Source organism: Heloderma suspectum, chromosome 17 (assembly GCF_057233095.1).
Source record: "Heloderma suspectum isolate Gila_16-S chromosome 17, 16-S_ref, whole genome shotgun sequence".
NCBI lineage: Eukaryota > Metazoa > Chordata > Lepidosauria > Squamata > Helodermatidae > Heloderma > Heloderma suspectum.
The window spans coordinates 10,226,385-10,250,833 of record NC_139474.1 but is presented as its reverse complement, the minus strand read 5'-3'; the positions used below and the strand labels follow the sequence as shown (position 1 = coordinate 10,250,833).

Below are 24,449 nucleotides of genomic sequence, written 5' to 3'. Positions count from 1 at the left end.
GCTGCGCAGGCGCATTCTGCCCATGGATCTGAGATCTTTTTGCGCGCGGAGGAACTGCGGGGGCGGGGGAGAATAAAAGATAAAATAGCGCCTGCGCCATTATAGCCGCTCAAGCCCGCGCACGCGTGTTTGCGTCGCTCGCCCGAATCGATGCTCTAACCAGGCGTTTGCGCCTGCGTCTTCTCCTCCCATCCGGGGCCCGTTCCTCCCGCGCTTGCGCAGTATCCAGTTCCGTGAACCCGCGCTTGCGCACTAACGGCCGTGGGGCGGCGGGTGCGGGCGGGGAAGGAGGCCAACCTTTCGGCGCAGGCGCGGGCGCGGGCGCGCGGGGCTCCAGCTGCGGGGTGTAGGCCGCTGCTGAGGCGAGTTCAGCGTCGGGAAGAAGAGGAGGGGGGAAGGAAAAGAGCGAGAAAGCGACACTACCGCGCAGGCGCAGTCCCGCCAGAGCGCCTTTCGTTCTCCCTCTCCCCCTCCCTTCCCCCCCTCATCCGCGGAGCGCGCGCGCCATGGACGTGAAGCGGCTGAAGGTGACGGAGCTGCGGGCCGAGCTCGGGCGGCGAGGCCTGGATTCGCGCGGCTTGAAAGTGGAGCTGGCCCAGCGGCTCCAGGAGGCCCTGGACGCCGAGATGTTGGCGGCCGGGCCTGAGGAGGCCGGGGCGGAGGCCGGGGCGGCGGCGGCGGCCGGGCAGAGCCTGAGCAGGGCCCGCTTGGGCGTCGGAGGCGAAAACGACGACGAGGACGACGAAGACGAGGACGAGGACGAGGAGGACGAGGAGGCGCTGCTGGCCGACGAGGAGGAGCCGCCGCCGGAGCAGCAGCAGGCGGGAAGCGGCCAAGCCCAGCCTCCGCAGGCCGGCGAGCAGGGCGAAGGCCAGGCCCAGCCGCAGCCTGCCAGTGGCGACGGCGGAGTCAACGGCGCCCAGCGGGCCTCTGAGGAAGGCGGCGGCGAAGCGGCGGCCGGGGGAGACGCCGAGGCCAAGCGGGAAGGAGAGCAGGAGGGTAAGGCGGGAGGCGCGGTGGCGGCAATCTCGAGGTCGCCGTCATTGGCGGCGGCGGCGCAGTAGCTGCCTGACATCGCTATCGTCATTACGATCCCTGTTGATGAAGGGTGTTATTATTAGCTCCACGTTTATTGCCGTTTATTATGGCTGTCAGTGGGTTGTATCCCATGTTAGGCCCACTTAGGTAGACCCATTGCAATCAATGCCACGGCTACTTAGAGTAGGCCCATTATTAGCTTCTTGTTTATTACTGTTTGTTATCGCTACCTGTGGATTGTATCCCGTGGTAGTCTTTCTTAGGGTAGGCCTATTGCAGTCTGTGGGACTTGAGCTATACTTAGAGTAGGCCCATTGCCAGCTCCTTGTTTATTACTCATATTGCTGCCTATGGGCTGTATCCCATGTTAGTCCTACTTAGGGTAGACCCATTGCAACCAAAGTGGCTTAAGTTAGGCCAACATTGGATGCAACCCATTAGATACAATTCTATATGTTGATGATTGGGGTGGGGTGTTGTTAGTTTTATGTTTATTATGGTTTATTTTTGCTACCTATATGTTGATGGTGACAGGGGTGGTTATTGTTGTTAGCTATGTGATTATTGTCATTATTACTACTTGTATGTGATCATTATTACTACCTGTTTGCAATGGTGATGATTAGCCAGGGGTTAGATCTACACATAGCTGAACTATTGAAATCATTGGGACTTAAGTTACTTACAACAAAATTTATTTCAGTAGGTGTGCTCTAAGTATGACTAACTCTGGATCCAATCCATTAGGTTGTCATTCCTATTAAGTTATTGTTAATTCTGTTATCAATTATATGTTTTTGTTCCATCATCATTATGAGCCATTCAGGAAGGTAGCCTTGGCACAGCCCTGGCCTGTGGGTTTTTGTTTGGAAATAATTCACATTGGTTTCAACGGGGGCTTACATCCAAGTCAGTGTGCATAGGATAAGATCCACAGGATTGCAGTCTTACTAGGGAGTAAGTTCTTTTCAAATGAGTGGGACTTGCTTCTGAAATAAATCTGCATAGGATTTGGGCTGTTAGGTTGTATTCCTGTGTGCACTTGACCCAGAATTAAGCCCTTAATGGACACATTAGGGTTTACCTTTATGTAAACATGCATAGAATCAGGCTGTTAGCCTGTTAACAGGAGAAAGAAAAAAGGGGTTTGTAGTACTACTACAAATCTACTAGAAAGCTAGTAGATTTGTTATGGGCCAACAGATAACTTGTTGATGGTTGCTGAACAAAAACAAAGTTATCTTGTGGCCTGCTAAAAGATTAACAGACTTATTGTGGTAAATTCACAACTGTAGTAATTGGTGTAGGAAAGATGGTGTTATCACAAATTACTATTCTGAATAATCACACTATGTTTTTTGTATACGTTTGACCTTTGCGTAGAAATGTAGCAAGTCAAAGGTTCAATCCAGATCTATTCATGCTTAGAATACATCCAATGAAATCAATTATTTCAGTGGGTCTACTCTAAGTATGACTAAATCTGGATCCAACCCATTCTGTTGAAGAAAGCTTCTGCCATAAGACAGTTCGTTTGTCATGTATATAAAATGCAATCAGCAGGCACTAAATTGTCTATAGGAGATTACTCTGTAAAGGGCTGGGCACATTAATGGCTCTGTATAAATAAATACTCATTGTAGTGGCTGCATTGTGAGCCATGAAATTTCAGGTTCAAATCTTGCCTCTGTCACAAATGTACTAGGTAGCCTCTAGGCTAGGGCAAGCCTCTTTCTTTCTTCCTCCCCACAATGTGGGTATAATACTGAACTCTCTCTTACAGTGTTGGTTTAAATAAAGATTGCTGAGGTAATGAGAGCCTGCCAGGGTTGTGGCAAGTGTCAGAGTCGGACTGGAGTGTCTTCGAGTTGAATCCTCAGTTGGCCATGAAGTTTCCTGGATATGACCTTGAGCCACTTATCCTCCCAGTCTAACCTACATTGCAGGGCTGTTGTGAAGTTAAAATGGGGACATGCCCACTACTATGAGCTCTTTGGAGAAGGGCTGCAATAAAAATGTGATAAATATATGTGAAGAACTTGAAACACTTAGATAATCAGCCTATCCTAACCTGGCGCTAGATGTTTTAGACTACTATTCCCAGTGAACATTCTGGCTGGGGCTGGTGGCAGGTGTAATCCAAAACATCTGGAGGGCACCAGGTTGGAGAAGGCTGCTGTAAAGTACTACAAGTGTTGGTTAGTTCCCTGTGGGCAGGGAACTGCTTGTTTGGTTTATTAATCTTTGTAAAGCACCATGTAGTAATAATGTTGGAATAATTACTATGATTCCAGTTTCCACAACTGGTAGACAGGAAGGAAGAAAGGATTCCTGAGACAGGTTCTCCATTTCTATCATGCCACAAGAAAAATACTTAGCCATTCATAAATGTTAACTGTTCAAGGCACGGAACATTATATTGGTAAGCTTGGCAATGGGCCTGCAAAGAGGTCAGTATTCCCATTTTGTTGGGGGTGGGGGTCATGTGAGGCTGACAGGATAATGGCCTGTTTTAAGGTCACAGAGAGACTTACAGCCCAATCCTATGGCCACTAGACAGTGGCTAGATGGCCATAGGATTGGTCAGTTTCCAGAGAACCAGCTCCCCACCCTCTCCCCCGCCGCCTCGTAGGCAGTATGGATCATCTCCACGCTCGTAAGAGCAGCACGGAGTGGGAGTAAAGGTGGCATTCCCAGAGGCGGGGAATTCATAAGTGCTGGTACAACACTTCCTATGTGTCATCCGACCTCCCCATCTCACACTCAGATGTCCCGTGGCTAGACAGGTGAAATGGGCCATCTAGCCGCAAATGCAGGGTGGCTGGACCGTGGAGGAGACGATCCCCTCTGCATTCCTCCCACCGTGCATTGGATAGGCAGTCGCCTCCGAGTTTGGAGGCATCCAACTATCCCTATAGGATTGCTCCCTTAGTAGCAGAGTTGAGATTTGAACTTGGGACTCCCTGGCTCGTAACTCATATTGTTCTGGTATGCTGCATCAAGTTTTCTAAGCAGATCTATGAAATTATTAATAGGCATTTTGCAGTGGTTTGACCTTGGGCTTTGAAGAACTAGAAGTTGGGGGGGGGTGTTTACCTGGTACTGCTGTCAAATTGGTGTTTAGTGGATAGCAGATCACAAGAATAAGGCATGCCGAGAGTTTTACAATCTCAGACTGGCACTTTTGAATTTTTTTCTTGAATGAACTATCCTTAATTTAAAATACTGCTGGTACCCAGACATGGTTGGGACAGTCTTTCCTTGTTTCTAGTATAGCCTACTGCAGTTCCTGAGGTGTTTTCCAGGTTTATCCACATAAAATGTAGTAATGGTGCCTTTGTGTGTTCCTTACCTGAATGCTAAGCCCTGTGAAATTTTGGGTTGAACATCTGGTGTTTCTTATCTAGGAATGATGCATGGTGAGGTTTGGATATTATAAAGTGATGAGACCACACAGGAGGTCGTTTAGAGAAAGCTTGGTCTGTCATGTGCTTGCTGTAGAGGTTTGTTTCATTTTTGAGAAATTCAGACAGTTTAACTGTTTAAGGGTCAATCCTAAGCATGCTTGTTAGGGGGTAAGGCCTGTTGAACATAGTGGGGCTTACTTCCCAGTAAGACATGCATAGGATTGCTGGATAAGAGTAGTTTCAGGTGGTGCTTCAAAGTCACATGGGTTCTTATTGCACTCTCTAAGCCTTTTGCTATGAATGAGCTCACAGTTGCAAATTGAAAAATGCTTTAAAAAACAAGTGTGCTATATTGCATCACTTAATTCAGATATTCTGAGGTAAATGGTCTCTTTTTTCTGCCTGTCTAGCTCTCTCACAATCCCTTGTTCCGTTACAAAATAATTAGTGTATCGGGAATATTACTGATTTATCATACACCTCTTTCCCCTTAAAAATGGAAAATACTCTGCTGTTGATGAAAAAAAATCTTCTAAAATTGAGTCCCTTTGAATGACAGTCAGTATAAAATGAAGAAATTGGAAATTACTCACAGGCATACAACACTTAAAGATCTTATCTGTGCACAGTATAGTCACATCTTATTCTGCATTCAGTATCCAGTTTTGATTTGCAGTATGAAATTCCTTTGTAATATTTATGCCCAAAAACAAAGCGTGCCACTTTGCCTTCCAGGAGTCTCATGACATGGATAACTGTGAACTAGAAAGGCAATGCAAGGCTTGTTTATAAACTATTTCCCTTACCTTGGGCACAAGGGATTTGGGCTGATCCAGGAGTCCGAGATAAACACCGTATGTGTGTTTGATTCTAAGGCAGGAGATGCTAGTGGGGCTCATCTGTGTGAGTGAATTAGTTTTAGATTGCTCTCAACAAAGTCTGTCTGTTTGTCCTCCTGCCTCCTTACAGCAAACGAGGAAGATGAGAAAGCCAAGCAGGCTGGCCCAGATGGTGAACGCCATGGGCTAAAAAGACAACGGGACGAGAAGGAAGAGCATGGCCGTGCTTACTATGAGTTCCGAGAGGAGGCTTACAATAGCCGGTGAGATGCGGGTCATTTTGGTTAGGAATCCAAGCCAGTTTGCCAGCTGAGAGTGAAACAAGACGTGGTATGGAGGATTTGGAGGGTAGGGTTCAGTAGGTATGGGGAGGGCTAACCAGTTTTACATGGTCTTACCTTTTTTAAAACTCGGCTCCCTGTGATCCACTGATAGGTGTTACAAATATGCATACTTGGGATCTCTGAACAGTTAAGCCACAGCTAGCCTATATGAAGTGATTTTGAGTATGTGGCTTTGCTGAATCGGGCCGTCTACTCCAGCATTCTTTGCAAGAACTCCAGCGGGTGCTTTGTGATCCACCAGGAATTGACCAGTGGCCTATCAGTGGATTTCAGTATAACTACTGCCATACCTGGGGAGTCTTCTTAGTGTTAAATTAGAAAGACATTTTTTACATGATTATGTTGGTTATTCCTTTCCATTTGATATAGATCCAAGTCTCCACCACCTCCGGAAGAGGAGGCCAGGGAAGAGGATGAGGAGACTGTTGTGATCCTGGACACAAGTACGTATTCCATACACTGTCTGAACTGTATCAGACAACTAGAAAATTTTGTCTGATACCATGGGAGCGGGGGTGAGAGAGAATATGGCTCATCCCATCAGGTGAATTTCAGTTTTCTCCATCAGGGCAGCATCAGTCATCTGCCCTTATGAAGAAGTCAACTCGGTAGTAAAGAAGGTGTAGTTGAAAGCTGTGCTTTGAATTTTTCTTCTTTAAAATGTTTTTTAAAACAAAACAGCAACCCCTGTTGAAACTATGATAAGTTTACAAACATAAACAATTCAGTTCATGAAGGCATGTCCTCTATATATCCCCCAAAATATCGATATTTGTAGAACTAAAACCCTATACCTAAAAGATGATGCTGTTAAAGTGCTGCACTCAATTTGCCAACAAATTTGGGACACTCAACAGTGGCCACAAGACTGGAAAAGGTCAGTTTACATTCCAATTCCAAAGAAGGGCAACGCCAAAGAGCGTTCAAACTACCGTACAATTGCGCTTATTTCACATGCCAGCAGGGTTATGCTCAAAATCCTACAAGCTAGGCTTCAGCAGCATGTGAACTGAGAACTACCGGAAGTACAAGCTGGGTTTCGAAGAGGCAGAGGAACTAGAGATCAAATCGCCAACATTCGCTGGATCATGGAGAAAGCAAGAGAATTCCAGAAAAACGCCTATTTCTGCTTCATTGACTACGCTAAAGCCTTTGATTGTGTGGATCACAACAAACTGTGGCAAATTCTGAAAGAGATGGGAGTACCAGACCACCTTACCTGTCTCCTGAGAAACCTGTACGAGGGCGAAGAAGCAATAGTAAGAACCAGACGTGGAACAACCGATTGGTTCAAAATTGGGAAAGGAGTACGACAAGTCTGTATATTGTCGCCCTGCTTATTTAACTTATATGCAGAGTACATCAAGAGAAACACCGGGTTGGATGAATCACAGGTCGGAATTAAGATTGCCAGGAGAATTATCAACAACCTGAGATACGCAGACGATACCACCCTAATGGCAGAAAGCGAAGAGGATCTAAAGAGCCTCTTGCTGAGGGTGAAAGTGGAGAGTGCAAAAGCTGGTTTGAAACTCAACATTAAAAAAACTAAGATCATGGCATCTGGCCCCATCACTTCCTGGCATATAGAAGGGGAAGAAATGGAAGCAGTGACAGATTTTATTTCTTGGGCTCCAAGATCACTGCAGACGGTGACTGTAGCCATGACATTAAAAGACGCTTGGTCCTTGGGAGGAAAGCTATGGCAAACCTAGACAGCATAGTAAGAAGCAGAGACATCACCTTGCCGACAAAGGTCCGTCTAATCAAAGCTATGGTTTTCCCAGTAGTAATGTATGGCTGTGAGAGCTGGACTATAAGGAAGGCTGAGCGCCGAAGAATTGATGCCTTCGAACTGTGGTGCTGGAGAAGACTCTTACGAATCCCCTGGACTGCAAGGAGGTCAAATCAGTCAATCCTAAAGGAAATCAACCCTGAGTGCTCATTGGAAGGACAGATACTGAAGCTGAAGCTCCAGTATTTTGGCCACCTAATGCGAAGAGAAAACTCTCTGGGAAAGACTGAAGGCAAAAGGAGAAGGGGACGGCAGAGGATGAGATGGCTAGATAGTATCACCGATGCAATGAATATGAACTTGAGCACGCTCCGGGAATGAACAGAGGACAGGAAGGCTTGGCGTGCTATGGTCCATGGGGCCACGAAGAGTCGGACACGACTTAACAACTGAACAACAACAACAGCTTCCCTAAGTGTAGCTAAAAATGGAAATAGGTGGCTTCTCTGGAAATGCTTGGTCTTATTCTAAACCAGGATACAAAAAAGCTCAAATGGAGAAGGCGAACAGAAAGAATACTGAGGAAGCAAAGAGAGAGGCTGTGTGGTCTTTAAGTACTGACTATCAGCAGGGTACAGAGCAACCTGCATTCATTTAGAGAGATGGGTTAGGCATGTCATCAACTCCTAGCTTGAGTCACTTTACTGGTCAATAACCAGTGGTTTAAAGATGTGACTTTGTCTGGCTACTCCAGATTTTTAAACCAAAAAAAAGCAGCTTTGATCAGAGTTAAGGGTACTTGGTTGCTTCCCATCAAAATAGAAGCATCTATGTTCAGAATCAGTTCAGTGTAATTTGCACATTTTCATCCTCCTCTATAGCAAGGCCTGGTTTGAGAGGATTTGTGGGGGTTCAGCATGAGTTACCAAAGGGACAAGAGGGATTAGATGCCATTGAGCATTACAAGAAGCCTCAGAATCTGACCAATGAATACCAGCCGGAGACTGGCATAGTTTTCTGCACTGTTTGTGGGCACAGCTCATCCACATCAAGTTTTCTCTTCTGAAGCAATTTTACAACTTCAGGCGCAATCCAATCCATCCATTGTGACTTTAAACTCACACTGCTTTTGTTTTGTTACCCAGATACATCTGATCTCCACTTCCGAGCCACCAAGGACCGCTATGGAGGACAGCCTCTGTTCTCTGAGAAATTCCCCAATCTGTGGTCTGGGGCAAAAAGCACGCACGGAGTGAAAAAAGGGAAGGTCTGCTTTGAGGCAAAGGTGAGGAGAAGCTTTCAGCCACAAGTGTGATCTGAGTCAGTAAGATTGGCACATTTCCATTTATTCCAACAGAATGTGGTGCGGAGTTGCTCTTCGTTGTGAATGGGATAGTGTAGCACTTGAACTTCCCCTCCAGATCTGAGTGGGATGGACTTTAATGTACAGTTGCGCTTTTTTTTTTTAAAGAAACTGGAGCCTCGTTTCAGCTTATTTAGCTGACAGACAAGACTATTAATAGTTTAAATTGCCACGCATTCATTTTCTGCTTCTATTTGGGTCTGCACAATAAGTAGCTTTAAAAACCGCCAAAGGTGTTTTGACAAGTTTTCCTCAGAACCATACTAAAAAATAATATGTATTCTCTTGGGAGTATTTACAATAAAATACACACTTGGACATAGAGGATGTAGAAGTGCATTTGGGAGAGGTGACTTTCATTGCCAAGGAGTTAAGGCATAGCACATCACTCACCTGGTTGTTGCTGTTTTAGTTTTATTTAGGTTATTTTTTGGTCTCTTAATAATGGTTTTTAAGACAGCTTACAATGTAGAGTGAAAGTTAATAAACAGAATTACAATAACACAATAAAAGGCAACAGAATACAACTATAGATGAAAATGCATCACTTTTAAAATCAGACAATAGAGGAATAAAAAAACACAGCACTAAACCAATTCAAAGCAGCAGAGGAGTAAACCCCACCAAGCTAAAACAGTGTTAGAATCACAACATAATTTTAAAGTCCTGGGAATTATTACTATAATTACTATAGTTACTTAATTATAGAATGGGGAGAGTTGCCTTGTTGGAACAGACCTGTGACTACTGCAGCCACTTAACTAAGGGGGTGTGGCTCATATTTGTAGAGGCACCAGTCGAAGGGTGTGATCAGAACGTGATGGCAAATTATAACTTTTTAATCTTTAATTGAGGTTGTGGGGTGGTTTTTTTGTGCTGCTGCAGCATTAACTGCCTTAAATGGGATCAGACATGAGGCCTGTTTTGGAAACAGGTTTGTTTGGGGTTATATTCAAGTAAAGCTTATTCCACCATTTGCCAGAAACATTAGTGTGCAGATGGAACTGACCTGGGTGAAACAGCTAGCTTTCCTAGGCCCGCTTCCTCACTTTCTCACAGGCAACTCAAATGACCATTCTCCCTTGGTTTGTCTTAGGTGGCACAAAACCTCCCGCTGAAGGAAGGCTGCACAGAGACTCAGCTGCTTCGCGTTGGATGGTCTGTTGATCTCTCTCGTTCACAGCTAGGTGAGTAGGACATCCTCTCATGCAGCTGAGCTTGATGCCACCTCGGGGAGATCAGTGCTCAAGGTGCAGTCGTAGTAAGTGTTGCTCTCTTCTAGGTGAGGATGAGTTTTCTTATGGCTACGATGGACGAGGGTTGAAGGCTGAAAATGGGCAATTCGAAGACTTTGGTCAGCCCTTTGGGGAGAATGATGTGATCGGTTGCTTTGCTGTAAGTGCAGTGAGCGAGGCCTTGGGCCGGCTCTTGAGGGGCCTCTTCGGTGTCTTCGGAGTAGGCCGGGGCAGGGGAAATAAGGTTCTGTACATCCAAGGTGTAACTAATAATGGAAAGTTAACTCCTGCTCCTTTCCTTGATGCAGTACCATTCAGGGCACAACCGTGTGCTGCATGTGCCATCCCGAGGTTTGCCTTCATGCTTCTTATTAAATGTCCCTGCAACTGGCTGCAGCAAAAAGCTAGCTTTGCCTTCCGTTGCTTTGTCTTCAGGAGGCGATTAGAAAATGGCTCTGAAAGCATGTGTTGGTGTGAACACAGCATGCACTTGTTCCCCAAGGATCCTCCGGTCTCATGCTTGCCTGTCCTCCATTACAGAACTTTGAAAGCGAAGAGGTAGAGCTATCCTTCTCCAAGAACGGGGAGGACCTGGGTGTGGCCTTCCGGATCAGCAAAGAGGGGCTCAGTGACAGAGCTTTGCTGCCTCACGTGCTGTGCAAAAACTGCATTGTGGAGGTGAACTTCGGCCAGAAGGAGGAGCCTTTCTTCCCCATTCCTGAGGACTGTGTCTTCATTCATGCTGTCCCTGTTGAGGATCGAGTGCGCACTCCGCTGCCACCCAAAACCCCTGGGGAGTGTGAGGTAATAGAAGTGCCTCTGCTCCAGTCACTGCAGAACTGTCTCTTGCTCACTTGGACACTAGTATCACTGTGTCTGATACTGTTTTTTCCCTCTTCATCTTTCAACCTTAGTACTTAGGTTATCCGCTATGTCTTTTTAGCTCTGGTGAAATTTGATTGGTGCCCTTGTTGAGGGGAGAATGTTGCCATCCTCCATCAGTCTGTTTGCTTTGGGACAAGAGGCAGCCGTTTGCCTGTGTGCCTTCAGACCCTAGTGGAATATTTACTGAGGAGAGAAGCCTTCTCTTCTTTTTGTGTCTTCTGTTCCATCCTATGTTTTCATCATTCTTGGGCTAGTTGTCTCCCAGGAAGGGGATATGTAGGTGGACATTTTAACAAGATTCCAAAATCCTGTGTGTTTTTAATTACAAGTGTTGGGATTGTCCCCCTTTCCTCCGGAGGAAAACCTGTCTCTAGATCTTTACATCACTATCCTGATGAACTAGTGAAAGGGAAGCTATTATGTGATGGCCAGAACTGTTCGTAACTTTTGTCTTTTTCCTTCTAGAGCAGGGGTAGGCCACATGCAACCCACCAAGGCCATTTGTGTGTGTCCCATGCTGCAGCTATTCTGCTGCTATTCGGCTGGGAAGTAAGGCGTACGCTCCCTACATGCCTTATTTCCCAGCAGAATTGCTGGGATTCCAGCACCACAGCCCCTCCTGGTGGCAGGGTGCAGACCTGGGAGATTCAGGGGGCAATGAAGCCCCCCAACCCTCTGAAATTGCCCACTTCAATTGAGGTTGCATGAGCTTTGCAGTGAGAGGTATTTCCGAGCATTGCTGTAACCTTAATGATCCTTTGGCAACTGCCACCTTCCAGGGCCTGCCTAGTCTGACAACACTTCAGCCTATCTAAACTTGTGGGCTTGCTCTCTCTCCCCACCCCTATTACAGGTGCTGCTTATGGTTGGGCTACCAGGATGCGGGAAAACCCACTGGGCACAGAAGCACACCCAAGAGAATCAAGATAAGCGCTACAACATCCTGGGGACAGACACCGTTCTCTACCAAATGAAAGTAAGAAGCCTGAAGTCACTTTCAAAGGAGCAATGTCCCCACAGGTGTTCCCAAGGCTGATTAGACATCTCCTGCAGAGACAATGTTTGTTTCTCTCTGCTCATGGCTAATGTCTGCCTCATTTTACCTAGGCTATTAAGAACAATTTGGAGGCATATCCAAATAAGGGTGTCTGTGTCATTAGTAATGGCAAGCAGATCGGACCTTTTGATAGTGACCTGCATGCCAAACGTAATCCTGACAAATCTCTTTTTTTAAAACATTTACATCCTGCCTTTACATCAGATACCGTACAGTGTAGCTCATAGGAAAGCAAACTAGAATTAAAATAAGCATAATAAAGCAATTGTCATACAGGATTGAGGACAGTGACCAGTAAGGAAAAGCAGAAATCATCTGTTCTCTAAGTCATTTCCACAAAAATGTGAACAAAAAAGCAAGGCTTTAATTTTCTGCTGGGGTGGGGAACCTGCTGCTGTCCATGTCTTGCTGGACTACAGCTCCCATCATCTCTGACCATTGGCTATGCTGGCTGGGGCTGATGGGAGTTTGAGTCCCAACAGCATCTGGAGGGCCACAGGTTCCACAACACTGACACAGGGCGTAATGGTCAATGCCAGCACATTGAACTGGGCCTGTAAAGCTTGATATTGCTCTGCTGTTCGGCACAGCCATGGTAGGAGAGCAGGATAACATCTGGTGATCCGGCGGGCGGGGGGAGCTACTCCTTGACTGCCTTCAGTGTCTAATTTGTGTATACTTTCGAAGGGTGAATGGGAGCTCAGTGAGTTGAAAGAGACCAGTGGTGGGGAGAATCGGCTGTTGAAACCTTGACTCTGGACTCATCCTTCTTTCACTTCCACATAAGTGGCCATGTAAGCAACAGCAAAGGTGTTTTATCTCTGCTGTGCAGGCATGGGTGGTGTTCAGCGTTTCAGAGAGAGGGCAGGGAGGTGACCTGTAAATGACCCACAAATGTCAACAGAGCAGTGACTGGAAGAGAGGGGTTGTCCCAGGATAACATCCTTGTCATCAGTGTCTGAATTCTGACTCTGTAAAGGAACAGCATGTGGAGCGTTTCTGTAAAATATTTCCTTGATTAATCTTTTGTCTGTCATTTTTTTCTCTTCAGACAAAGGGTCCCACAGTTGAAGAACCGCTGGACACTGCGGCTCGAGATCTGCTGCTTCAGCAAGCTGCCCGTTGTGTCAGCAAGCTGGTCCAGATTGCTCCCAGAACAAAAAGAAACTTTATTCTTGATCAGGTATTTTTGCTTAAATGTGGGACAGAGGGGCGGCTAGTTCCAGGGGAAAGGGAAACAGTTTAGTTATAAAATTAAAAATTATTTATAGTCTTCACAAGATATGAAAAATACAGGATTTTCCATCCCTGGGTGAGGAAGGCTCTCTGTTGCCACATTTTAATACCTCCAGTCTGTGTGGTGTGCGACATACCTCAGCCCATTTAGAGCAGGAGATTAATAAGTGGCAAATAAAATTAGCCTTAGAGAGAGGCTTACGTGGCTGGTGCTTTTACTACAAACAAGGTTTGAGGCAGTGGGCTGGAGATTTCTAGTATTGTGAACAGTATGGAAAGAGGAATTAATCCTCCATTATGTTGGTACTTGGGTGACCCTAATAAAGTTGACTGGCAGTATACAAAGAGATCCACTGTTTAATTCTAGCTCAGTGCATAATGAGTGCACTGTTGCAGCATTTGGTGATGTTCAGTAGCTTAGATCACTTATTAAAGGGAGTAGGCAAATTCGTAGAAGATAGATCTTGTGTGTAGCTCCAATTACCAGATGCTGGGGTCAACTGGGAAAGGGCTGTCTCCATCACATTTTGCTTGTAAGCTCCTTTGGTAGCATCTTACTGGGCTCTTCTTGAGACTAAGGGTTATATCCAACAGTGTCTGGACATGACTGGCGGATCAAAGCCCCCTGAAGCCCCTGGTGCCCCCCGGGGCAAGGGAAATTCCCATTGCATGAGCGGAAATCCACACAGGTAATGTTGGATTTAGTCCAAAGGACTCTGGATTAGACTAAATAAAAGGAGTCCTGCGGCGTCAGACCTGTGGTTCATCTAGTTCAGCATTCTGCTTCCCACAGTGGCCAACCAGATGCTTCTGTGAAGGCCATGAACTATGTAAGAAGGCAACAGCCATTCCCTGCGGCTTGTCCTCAGACACTGCCTTGTCCTCAGAAGCAGACTGCCTTGGAACATGGGCTGACTTAGCGCATTTCCATGCTACTCCACTGTAGTTACAGGGAATGCCTCTGGCTTTTAGCTGTCACTGTGAAAGCCAGTGTGGTGTAGGGGTTACAATGTTGGGCTGGGACTCAGGAGACCCAAGCTCTAGTCTCTGCTTGGCCATGAAGCTCACTGGGTGACTTTGGGCCAGTCACTAACTCTCAGCCTAACCTACCTTACAGGGTTATTGTGAGGATGAAATGGGGAGGAGGAGGTCCTTGTAAACTGCCTTGGGTTCCTTGCAAGAGGAAAAAAGGCAGATAATAATAATACATCTCTGAAGCCCTTTCCTTCCTTCTTTCCTTTCAGTGTAATGTGTACAACTCTGGCCAACGACGGAAGCTGCTCCCCTTCAAGGGGTTCATTCGGAAGGTCATTGTGCTGGTTCCCAGTGAGGAGGACTGGGAAGACAGGCTGGAGCAAAGGGAGGAAGCTGAAGGGGACGATGTGCCTGAGTCAGTGATGCTGGAGATGAAAGGTAGGCTCCACAAAGGGTCAGAAGGGACACAAGACACATGGTGGTAGGCAAGTGGTTTGGGTCGGTGAGCACTACTGATTTTCCCCGCTACTGCAAAGCAGGGTAATCAAGAACATGGTCTGATGTTTGTGCCCTTTCTCCTTCTGTTTCCATCCGATCCCAGCCAACTTCTCTCTTCCGGAGAAGTGTGACTACATAGATGAAGTCCTGTATGAAGCGCTTGCGAAGGAGGAGGCCCAGCCCCTCGTCACCAAATACAAGGAAGAGGCCAGGAAACTGCTCCCGCCCTCTGAGAAGCGGACAAACCGGCGCAACAACCGCAACAAACGCAACCGCCAGAACCGCAACCGTGGCCAGGGATATGGTGAGGCTTTGCACGTGGCGAAGGCTGCTCTCTGGCAGTCCTCCTCACGCCTTTCCTTGTCACTTGCCAAGGACAGCTGCGGACTTTGCGTTCCTCAGTTCCCAAAGGAAATCCGTGCTGCTGTGAGATCAGCGCTTGCTTTCCTCCCACCCATATGGCTCCCCTGTTCTTCCTCAGTCCACTCTTGTCCCATTGCTCTCATGTGTTTAACTTTCTCTTTGAAGCTTAAGCCAGCTTTGAAAACTTGCAGCCACAAAGGAGAATTTTTGGCATACTTAGAGGACATGATTGTGCCAGTCCAGTGGCTTTTGCTCAGGTGTGAACTCATTTAATTCAGGAAGTCACACGGTCCAACTTGTTGGGTTTTTTCTTTTTCAACTCTGGGCTGGATGTCACGCTTAAGAGTTACCTTCTGGCCAACTTAGTGGGGTTTCTCTTGCTAGGTTCAGTGTTAATCCACTGGGCATCTTCCAAACTCACTGTCACGTATGTCTTCTCTTCACAATTTGCTCATGCTCTGTTTTTACATTCAGTCTTTCCAGCCACATTTTTGGGTGTCCCCACTGATGATCCTTATTCCTTCAACTCTCTGGAGCCATAGCTTGGGGTCTCTGCGTTCTTGATGTATGCGTTTTTATCTTTCCTTTCCTTAACTCCCAAGTTGGCGAAGGCTCCAAAAAGAATCCTAGAGGAAGGGAGCTAGATACAACATTTATCATTTGGGTCACATAGCCACGGGCATTTTGAACCACCTCCCCAGATCCCTCATACCCTCTGTCAGGTTATGAATGATTCATCTTGAATGTTACCCCCTTTGTTCTCTTTTCTAGTCATGTTCTTCAGAGCTTCTTTCTGTCTCCACCCTTGGCTTGAGTGCAATGCCCACTAAAATATCTGCTGAGACTTGTGCAGTCCTGCTGCATAGTCGGTGTCCTGCAATCTCATGGCGAGTTCTCCTCCCTTGCTGCTGAGATCTTCTCCATAGCTTCTGCTCGAGCACATAGTAGAGCCTTCTCCAACCTGCTGTCCTCCAGCTGTGTTGGAGTTGTAGTCCAACACATCTGGAGGGCATCAGGTTGGGGAAGGCTGCCATAGTGGATGTAGTTTCTGCAGCAAAGCAGACAGTATTTGTAGTCCTTCTGAAGTCAAAACTCTCACTGAGAGCCTTTTTTTTTCTTTTTGGCAAAAGCCCAGACATCCAAGTATGCAGCAGCCCCCATGGGTTGCTGTGTGAATAGCACAATGTTCATTGGGAAATGGAGTGGAGCATGAGGGGGAGATGGGGCGGGGAAAAGGGAGAGCACTTTGGGAGTGAGGACTGGGAGAGGTCCAGAGGGGTGGATTGTATTGAAATGGAATTTGTGGAGAAGCAGGTGCTGTTGGTATCAAATGGTCTATGTAAGTTGTCGTCGTCTTCCCCCACCTCGCCCCCCAGTTGTGGTTTTAGAAAAGGGTGTGAGGTATGGCTGGCCAGCAGGATGCAGTGAGAAGATTTAGCTGAATCTAATGTGTTTGTAAGTGGCAAATTGTTCTCTTGCATTCTTAGTTCATATGAATGCAGCTCAGCTTCCCCCCGCCCCCGTGACTTGGGTTCCCTGGTTTCTTCTGTGCTGTGTAAAAGGCCTGTTGCTTCTCCATGCACAGAAGAGAAACCAGGTCAGCTAGCAAGTTGGCTGCTGCAGCTCTTAACGTTTTTACTGAAAGGACGCTCCCATCTGACCCCTCTTCATCTTGTGTTTTCTCCAGCTGGTGGCCAGCGCCGAGGCGGATACAACAATCGGGCTTATGGGCAGCAGCAGCAGTACTGGGGGCAACCTGGAAACAGAGGCGTGAGTATATCCCTTGGGTTTGTCATTCCCCAAGTTTAATATTAACTTGCTCTCAGGCAGGCAGAAGTGATAGAAGCTCCCGCCCCCCATCATGAAATTTCAAGTTTTCTTTCTGGCAACCTCTGAAGTGTCTAGTTCTTGTGACACAAGAATCTTGCATGTGCCCTCTAAAGGGTCAAAAATTAAAGGCAATTTTAAAAGAAATGTAAGCATTGTGGGTTCAAGGGTATCGGAGAAGCTGACTAGCTCAGCTAAAAAGGCTGGGCTAATGTCTGGTCTTGCTTCTAGCTGGTCATGCCATAAGATCTGGAGCATGGAGACGTGCATTGCTGAGTCTAATCTGTTGCTTTCATTTGCAGGGTTACCGTAACTTCTACGACAGATACAGGGGAGACTACAACCGGTTCTATGGGCGCGATTATGAGTACAACAGATACAGAGACTACTACAGGGACTACAATCGAGAGGTAGGAGGCTACAAGCCACAATTTCAGAACAGGGTTTTGCACTTTTTTGTAGCCATTCCTCGAGATGACTGCTGTGGGAGTTCTCTTCTGTGCTGGCCACAGTAGAGCTTCCCTTTATCATGGTGGGAGGAGACTGACTGGCAGACAGACATTTCAGACCACAGAAGCTCTGGAAACAGGCAGGGGTTTGGAGTGCAGGTTGCCTTAAGAAAAAAACGTCATGGGCTGGGGCAAAGAAGAGGGTTGTGGGTGAGAAGTGCATGGAGACTGGATGACCTGGATTCCAAATCCATCTCTGCTACATGACAGCTTGGGGTATTAGTGATGTCTCTCAACCTGCTACCCATCTCTACAGTAGGATTTTTCAAAGGAGCTCTTAACAGTTCTACTACGAAACACTGTGCCGGTTCGCATAACACAACAGCCCACTGTAGGTTATTTAGAAGAGACATGCTTGCTGGGTTCTCACAACACGACAACCCCCAAGTGGGGGTTGGATATGCAAAATGGCACTTGTAGGAGCTGCAGCTCATCCTGGGTTAAATAACCCATGACGAGCCTCACTGTGTCTTGGGAACCAGGATGTTGTGACCTGGATCATACATAAAGCTAACCCATGGTTGTTGAATTCTGGGTTGTTGTGATATGTGAGCTCAGCCATGCTAACAAACTATGGCTTGTTAACCGCGAACAACCCACAAGAAAGGTCCCATGGTTGGTTTTTGGGTTGTGAACTCTGGGTTATTTAAATCATGGGTTGTCATTATGTGTGAATCCAGAATCATGTTGTTCGTGGGTAGTTTTGCCAAGCTGCAGAGGCAGCAGGCAAGAGTGGTATAAACAAAACCAGCTGCTCTGCATGCCAGTACTACAGCTAGGCAAAAGCATTTGGGAAACAGGGAGTAGAGATGTAAAACTTCCAGAAATTCTGAGGCCATGGGGGGGAAAGTTTTTTTCTGCGGGAAAAGTGGACAATTTGGGGAGAATTGAAAAATAAGTGATACTTATTTTTTTTAGAGCTCTTTGCAGATCTAAACTCACATTGTTGCTTTGTTGCTTCTGCAACCTGGTGCCCTCCAGATATTTTGGACTTCAGCTCCCATCAGCCATAGCAGCATGGCCAGTGGTCAGGAATGCTGGGCACTGTAGTCCAAAACATCCAGAGGGCACCAGGTTGGGGAGGGCTGCTTTAAGAACATAAAGCAGCCTTTCTGTTCCTAAAGTTATTTTATGTATAAGTTAAGTTTGCTCATAAAATTATCATTATATTTTTAAAGTTCTAAAAGTAAAGTTGGTAAATTTGTAATTATTGTCTGAATAGATTAGAACTACATTAAATGACTGCTACAGCATCAGAAATACAGGGCTCTGTAGAAGTAAACCCAAACTGTCAGGAATGCACATTTACTGTCAAGAGTGTGATGCTACTCGGATGAGAAAAATGAGGAAAAATTGGGCTTTTTCCGATTTTTCTTCCAGGTCTTCACGTCTCTAACAGGGAGGGAGGGGTGAAAGAGGAGGGAAACAGCCATGGTGTGTTCAATCATCTGCCAGATAAACCATGGCTTAGCATTATGCGCGAACCAGGTCAACATTTGCATAATCCACCCTAGATAAATCAGTATGTAAAAACCATATCATGTCTAGCCAGTCTTTAGCAGGGGAATGGAGGGTATTGGTTCTAAGAGGGGACACTGAACCCATCCCACTGACTTGCATGAAGACGACTTCCCTTGTCCTTTACAGTGGCAGAACTACTACCAAGACAGAGACCGATATTACAGGAACTACTACGGATACCAGGGGTACCGGTGAAACCCCAGCCATCTCCACCCTTCAGCGAAGCCGTGAGGCTCTATGGAGGGGGTCCCTGCCACTCCCAAGACACACAAGCAGTGGAAACGGGGCTGTTGGGGAGAGTTGGCAGCAGGGTCGACGGGGTGGGAGGGGGAGGTTTAAAAAAAAAGAAATTGTAAATTTTTTTTAAAGTTTGTTGAAAAGAATATTGTCTTATTCTATAAAAAAAACACAAAAAAACATTTCAAACCTAGTTTAGACATTTGTAATCAAAATGTTTGCGCAAAGAGGAGAGCAGCACTTAACGCTGCCTATGATTGGACAGGAAAACATGACATCATAGAGCAGCTGGACTGGCAGGGGGGTGGGGAGGGAGGTGTAGGGCTTGCAGGGTGAGGGCAATCTGTAACAGGCTTGGGGAGGCACAGATGGGGACATGCAGGGAAACAGATGGCCACGGGGGGTGGAGCAGGGGGAGATGTACGTCTTCTGGCTTCTCCTAACTTGTGCGAAAACGAAACTTGCTTAGGGTTCTTGTTTGCCACTCTGTTTTTTCCCCAGGCGGGGGTGGTGGTGGCCTAAATTCTCATCAACAAGGAAACACTTGCCATTTGTAGCCACCGAGAGAGAGGTGGTGGTACTCCTCTTCCCCTCCCTTTCAGAGTTCGGCCTATGTTTTCAGACAGTGAATTGCTGGGAGGCCTGTTGGACATGGTGTATCCCCAGGCCAGAGGCTTCTCCCTATTTCCCCAGGCATCTCACCTTGAAAGCTTAGTGGGATGTTTGTGAACCATCTGACGGAAGGAAGCTCGGGAAAGTAATTTGCAAAGTTGTCACGTTCTTGTTCTTCTTCCCTGGCCAAAGCAGGCTGCCTTGGGTGACCCCCTGCACCCTCTTCCTTTCCTCCCAAAACTTAGCAGGCCCTCTTATCATCTCTGTATAGCATCTGTCCTCTTTTTCTTTTTTTTTGCGGAGTGGAAGGAACATTTTTCTCAGGGTTTTCTGCAGGATCTTCTCATTGTTAGCACCTAACTTGTATATAGGCAAAACTTGTGCTAGCATGTGACTTTCACCTTTTTTGAGGAGCTTAATACTGAGAACAAAGTTTTATACAGTCGGTGCAGAGGGGGGGTGGGCACAAATAATGATGTGCTGGTTGTGGTTTTGATAGTCTGGTAAGCCTCTGTATATAGGAAGTGGGGGGGTAGAGGATTTGCGCTTTTGGGGGTGGGGGAGTCGGTTGTGTGTGTGCCCCTTGGGAAAAAAGTTGGCTTTTTGATCTCTCCGTTTGGAAAGTTTGATTTTTCAGAAGAATTGGTGTACATCTTACAGCCTTCTATCGGAATGCTCCCTTTTCCCCCCTAATTGGTGCGCCCAGCTATTATAATACTTGAGCATTCTCTTCAGTGTTTGTCCTACTGTGCAGACAAGAAAACTAACCTTTTGTGTCCAAGTGGGTTCAGTGGCTGGTGTTCTTTTGGGGGGGCAGGATTTGTGGGGTGGGCTGAGTGGGAGAAATATGCTCCCCATTGTGATACTTATAGATTGGATTAACTTGGCTTCCGCACTTGCTTCTCTCCACAGATCAAAGGGGGTGGGGGCGGTCTTCTATAACAGGATGTCCTTTTCCCCCCCTCAGACATGAATGGTGTAAATACGCCGTGCGTCCAGCTTGGCTAATTATGTCTGATTCCCAGCCACAGGGATTGAAGATTTGCCTCTGTTCCTTGTGATTCACTGTTTGAAATTCAAACTTTTTTTTTCTTTATAAATGTTGGGTTTGGGGTTTTTTTAAGAATAGATACTCATAAAAATAATCTTGCCAGTCTTTGCAAGCAGCTATTGTCTCCATCCCCATAAAGAATGCTCATTCCTGCATCCCAGCCAGATGGATGAATGGGGGCCTGCCAGCTCCAGAAGATGTTGGGCCATTAGAACAGGGGGCTGATGTGTGGGGGTGGGGCTGCCTGGAGGTAGGGTGGTAGCTGTCTCCCAGCCCTCGGCCCCTTTTGTCAAAACAGGAGTTAGAGAGAAGCAAGATTCTTCTATCTCCATGCATGTGTGTATTCAGAATGTGTGATTGTGTGACAACTGTTTTTATAACAAAGTTAACTGGTATTTTAAACACTTCAGGCCACTAGAAAAATATTCTTCTGGGGAAGAAGGGGTGTGTGTGAGAGAACGAGAGAGAGCACGCAAATTAACTTCGGTAGCTGAACTTTCACATGAGAGTGTGACAGTTTGAGGCTATGAAAAGTTGGTCGTACCAGCATGACAGTTACCGGCAACCTTGATGAAAGCAAGCAGATCCGCAAGCACGCTTCTTGGGATCACAGGACGAGGTGGAACAGGTGCTGGGGCCCCGTTAGCTTCGATACCTTCAAGAAGTTGCCATTGCTGTTAAATGGAATAGCTTTTGGAGCTACAGTCCTTTTCAAATAGGATCTAAAAAGAGAAAGACTGTTTTTCTGTGGGGAGAGGACTAAAACTGCCGCATACTAGACCATCAGACCAAGAGATCTTAGCAACTTCAGTAGACGTCTTCTTTTTTCTGCACATTTTGTAAAAAAAAAAAAAGGAAAGGAAAAAAAATTAAATGGTAAAAACTACAAAAAAAATCGGCCTGTTTAAAATCTGTTAGTGTTTTTCATGATTGTCTTAGTTGCTATAGATGGAAAGCTCAAGTGAAACGAAGGCTGTAAATGTTTTTACAAACTGTAAAACGTTTAAGTGGCCAGTAAAAGGGGTTTTGCCATTGAACATGTAACTGTGTGGTTGTTTACATCTGTAACTTTCTTTCCTTAACAATTCTGGCATATGTAGGTTGAAAAACTTCCATTTTTAGAATAAATAACCATTCGCTTGACTCCACATCCTTCTGTTGCTGCGCTGACTTCTTAGGTGTCGTTTTAACGCTTTTGGCTCATCTGTTCTCCCCTCTCCCCCCCAATAAAAAGGAAGTCAAATGACCAAAGCAAACTGAGGTTCCTTTTCATTCAAGTGGAAAATTCCCCTTCACCACTTTAATGAGTTATCTGGATATGGGTACATTGATGCATATCATTTTGGTAATGACACAAACTGAGCAATTTGCAACCCTTTGTGAGGATGGGATTAAAAATGCTCCTGCTTTGCAGCCCAGTTCTCTTGATGTAACAAAATGCAAGTTGTTTTAGTGGGGTACTTTATCAACACAAACTTATTTCTGGGGGGGGAACTGGTTGGGTGTCAGCAAGAGAAGCTATACAAATCACAGATGTTCACATGACGCTGGAGTGGTGCAGTATATGCCCTATGGTTGTATTACCATTAAAGTTGTACCAGGGAAGGTGATACAGCTACTTTCTCCCTAATACAGGTTTATATGCCTTAACTGGAATTTTCAGTTTTATTACATTTTAAGAAAGGTTCAGATTTAGAGGAAAGGTTTATCACCAGCTCTTTTCCATAACTAAAGGAAATCTCAAATGAGGTTGCTCCACACTGCTTTTCTGCCTGCAGGGCAACCTGCTAGTTTAGATTTCCAATTTTGGCCCTGCCAGAACGTTCTCTTTACTTTCCTAACAAGTAGGAATTACATTTTTATGCCACTGTTGCTAAAGAGCTCAGTGTGTGTATGGTAACATCACCACCCCCATTTCCCCCCTCATGACAGCTATAGGTTGGACTGAGAAGCAGTGACTGGCTTAAGATCTGGTGAATTTTGTCCCCAGGTAAGGATTTGAACCTGGGTGTTCCTGTCTTTTTAAGTCCAAATGCTCCAACCGCTACCCTACATGTGTCATATTTTCTAGACCTGTAACTTGACTGAATGAACTTTAGTGGATTGTTTTTACCACATACACACACCCTGAGTTTTAATCAGTGTTTTTGAAGCAAAACTTTATTTTTAGAGGAAGCATAAATGTCTTGAAAGAGATGGGGGGTTGCTTCTAATATGGCACTTCCTGCAGTTTGTACAAGTTATTTATACTTTTAAAAAAAATTTGTTTTTTAAAAAATGCTTGATTAGGTAGGGGCAGCCTTCTAGTTGAAGGTTTTTAAGTGCCCTAGGAAAAGTTCTGGAAAGCTGGCACAACCACATTGAGAAGCAGGCTTAGTTCTCATAAAGAGACTTAAATCCTGTGCCACCATGTTGGATGCTGGCGCTGAGGTCTCCTGGTGTGGTACCATGTTTTGTCAGGCTCATTCATCCTCTAGCTACACAGTCTGAGGAGGTGGAAGCAGCTGCCATGGTGGATGCTGAGGTTGCCTTAGCAGCACCAAGCACCATCTTGACTCGGGGCTCCTGAGGGAGCCGTTGTGTAGACCCTCACTAATTAGATTCACATTATAGCACGTAGCTTCAGAGTTGATTTTCAAAGCATTTTTGGGTGGAAGTGACAGCTGCTCCTAGAAAGCAATGGAGAAATCCAGGATGTTACTGTACACACACGCACACCAACAAAAAGAAGCTGCAACTGTATATACACACCTAAGTAGATTGAGCTTTACTGCAACTTGATGGCTGTTCTGAATGTGGGGGAGTTGGGGCTGGAAATCTAAAGAACTTTCAGCCCTGCCCTTAAATCTGCAGTGTTAACAGTGAACTACATTGCAGGGCTGTTGTAAGTCCACTCTGTCCTAGAGATCCTTCCCCTCCCCCCACAACCTACCATATTTATTCCAGCAAATTTATATCCCACTTTTCCATCTGAAGATGGTATGTAACAACACACAAATGTTGTACATTAAAAAAAAAAATTATAACAGCATTTTAAAAATGGGATAAAGTAGACTATTTCCATTGGCAAATGTTACCTTTTACACTGCCCTGGAATCTACTTCTTGTTGGTGATGGTGGCCCAGAAATTTCTAAAGAAAATAAATAGGGTAACTAAATGCAGGCTTTTTAAAAGTTTTAAAACATTTTTTTCCTGCACACAAGTTACATCTTGGCTGCTATCTTACATTTTCCACCACCCTGCCCCATAAATAAAAGTGGCACCAAATTCAGACAAGTATATCTTCTCTGGGGTGATCTAATGTAGCCTTCCCCAACGTTGGATCACCACATCTGGAGGGCACCAGGTTGGGGAAGGCTAGTTCTCTAGGGCAGCTCTCCTGATGTTTTGGACTTCAACTCCCAGCATTCCTAACCATTAGCCCTGCTGGCACAGCCTTCTGGGAGTTGAAGTCAAAATATCTGGAGATCTACCTTCTGTCCACCCCTGCTCTACTGTCTTAAGGCAGAACTACAAATTAGGAAGGCCCCCATCCAAATTTCATCTCTGCCCTGAATTCAAGTAGGTGGCCTTAGGCAAGCTAGTCACTCTCAGCCTCCCCCGCCCCGCCCCCAAATCAGCAGCATAGGAGTGGTAATAATACAGGCAGGGCAATTCTCGAATGTTTACTCAGAAGCAATCCCCATTGAACTCAATGGGTCTTACTCCCGAGGTAA

The 24,449-nt window shown here is 45.9% G+C and overlaps 1 protein-coding gene across 1 annotated transcript; it reads left to right on the top strand.

Annotated features, from left to right (window-relative positions):
* The first annotated feature begins 492 nt into the window (after positions 1–492).
* On the top strand, positions 493–21,606 carry HNRNPUL2 (heterogeneous nuclear ribonucleoprotein U like 2). Its single transcript, XM_084824831.1, has 14 exons — positions 493–999; positions 5,415–5,547; positions 5,998–6,071; positions 8,509–8,648; positions 9,823–9,913; positions 10,009–10,121; positions 10,502–10,765; positions 11,700–11,822; positions 12,955–13,086; positions 14,384–14,552; positions 14,716–14,916; positions 16,663–16,745; positions 17,105–17,212; positions 18,959–21,606. Exons 1-14 carry the CDS (start codon positions 507–509, stop codon positions 19,025–19,027), a joined length of 2,193 nt encoding a protein of 730 aa, XP_084680957.1. The 5' UTR covers positions 493–506; the 3' UTR covers positions 19,028–21,606.
* The last annotated feature ends 2,843 nt before the right edge of the window (positions 21,607–24,449 follow it).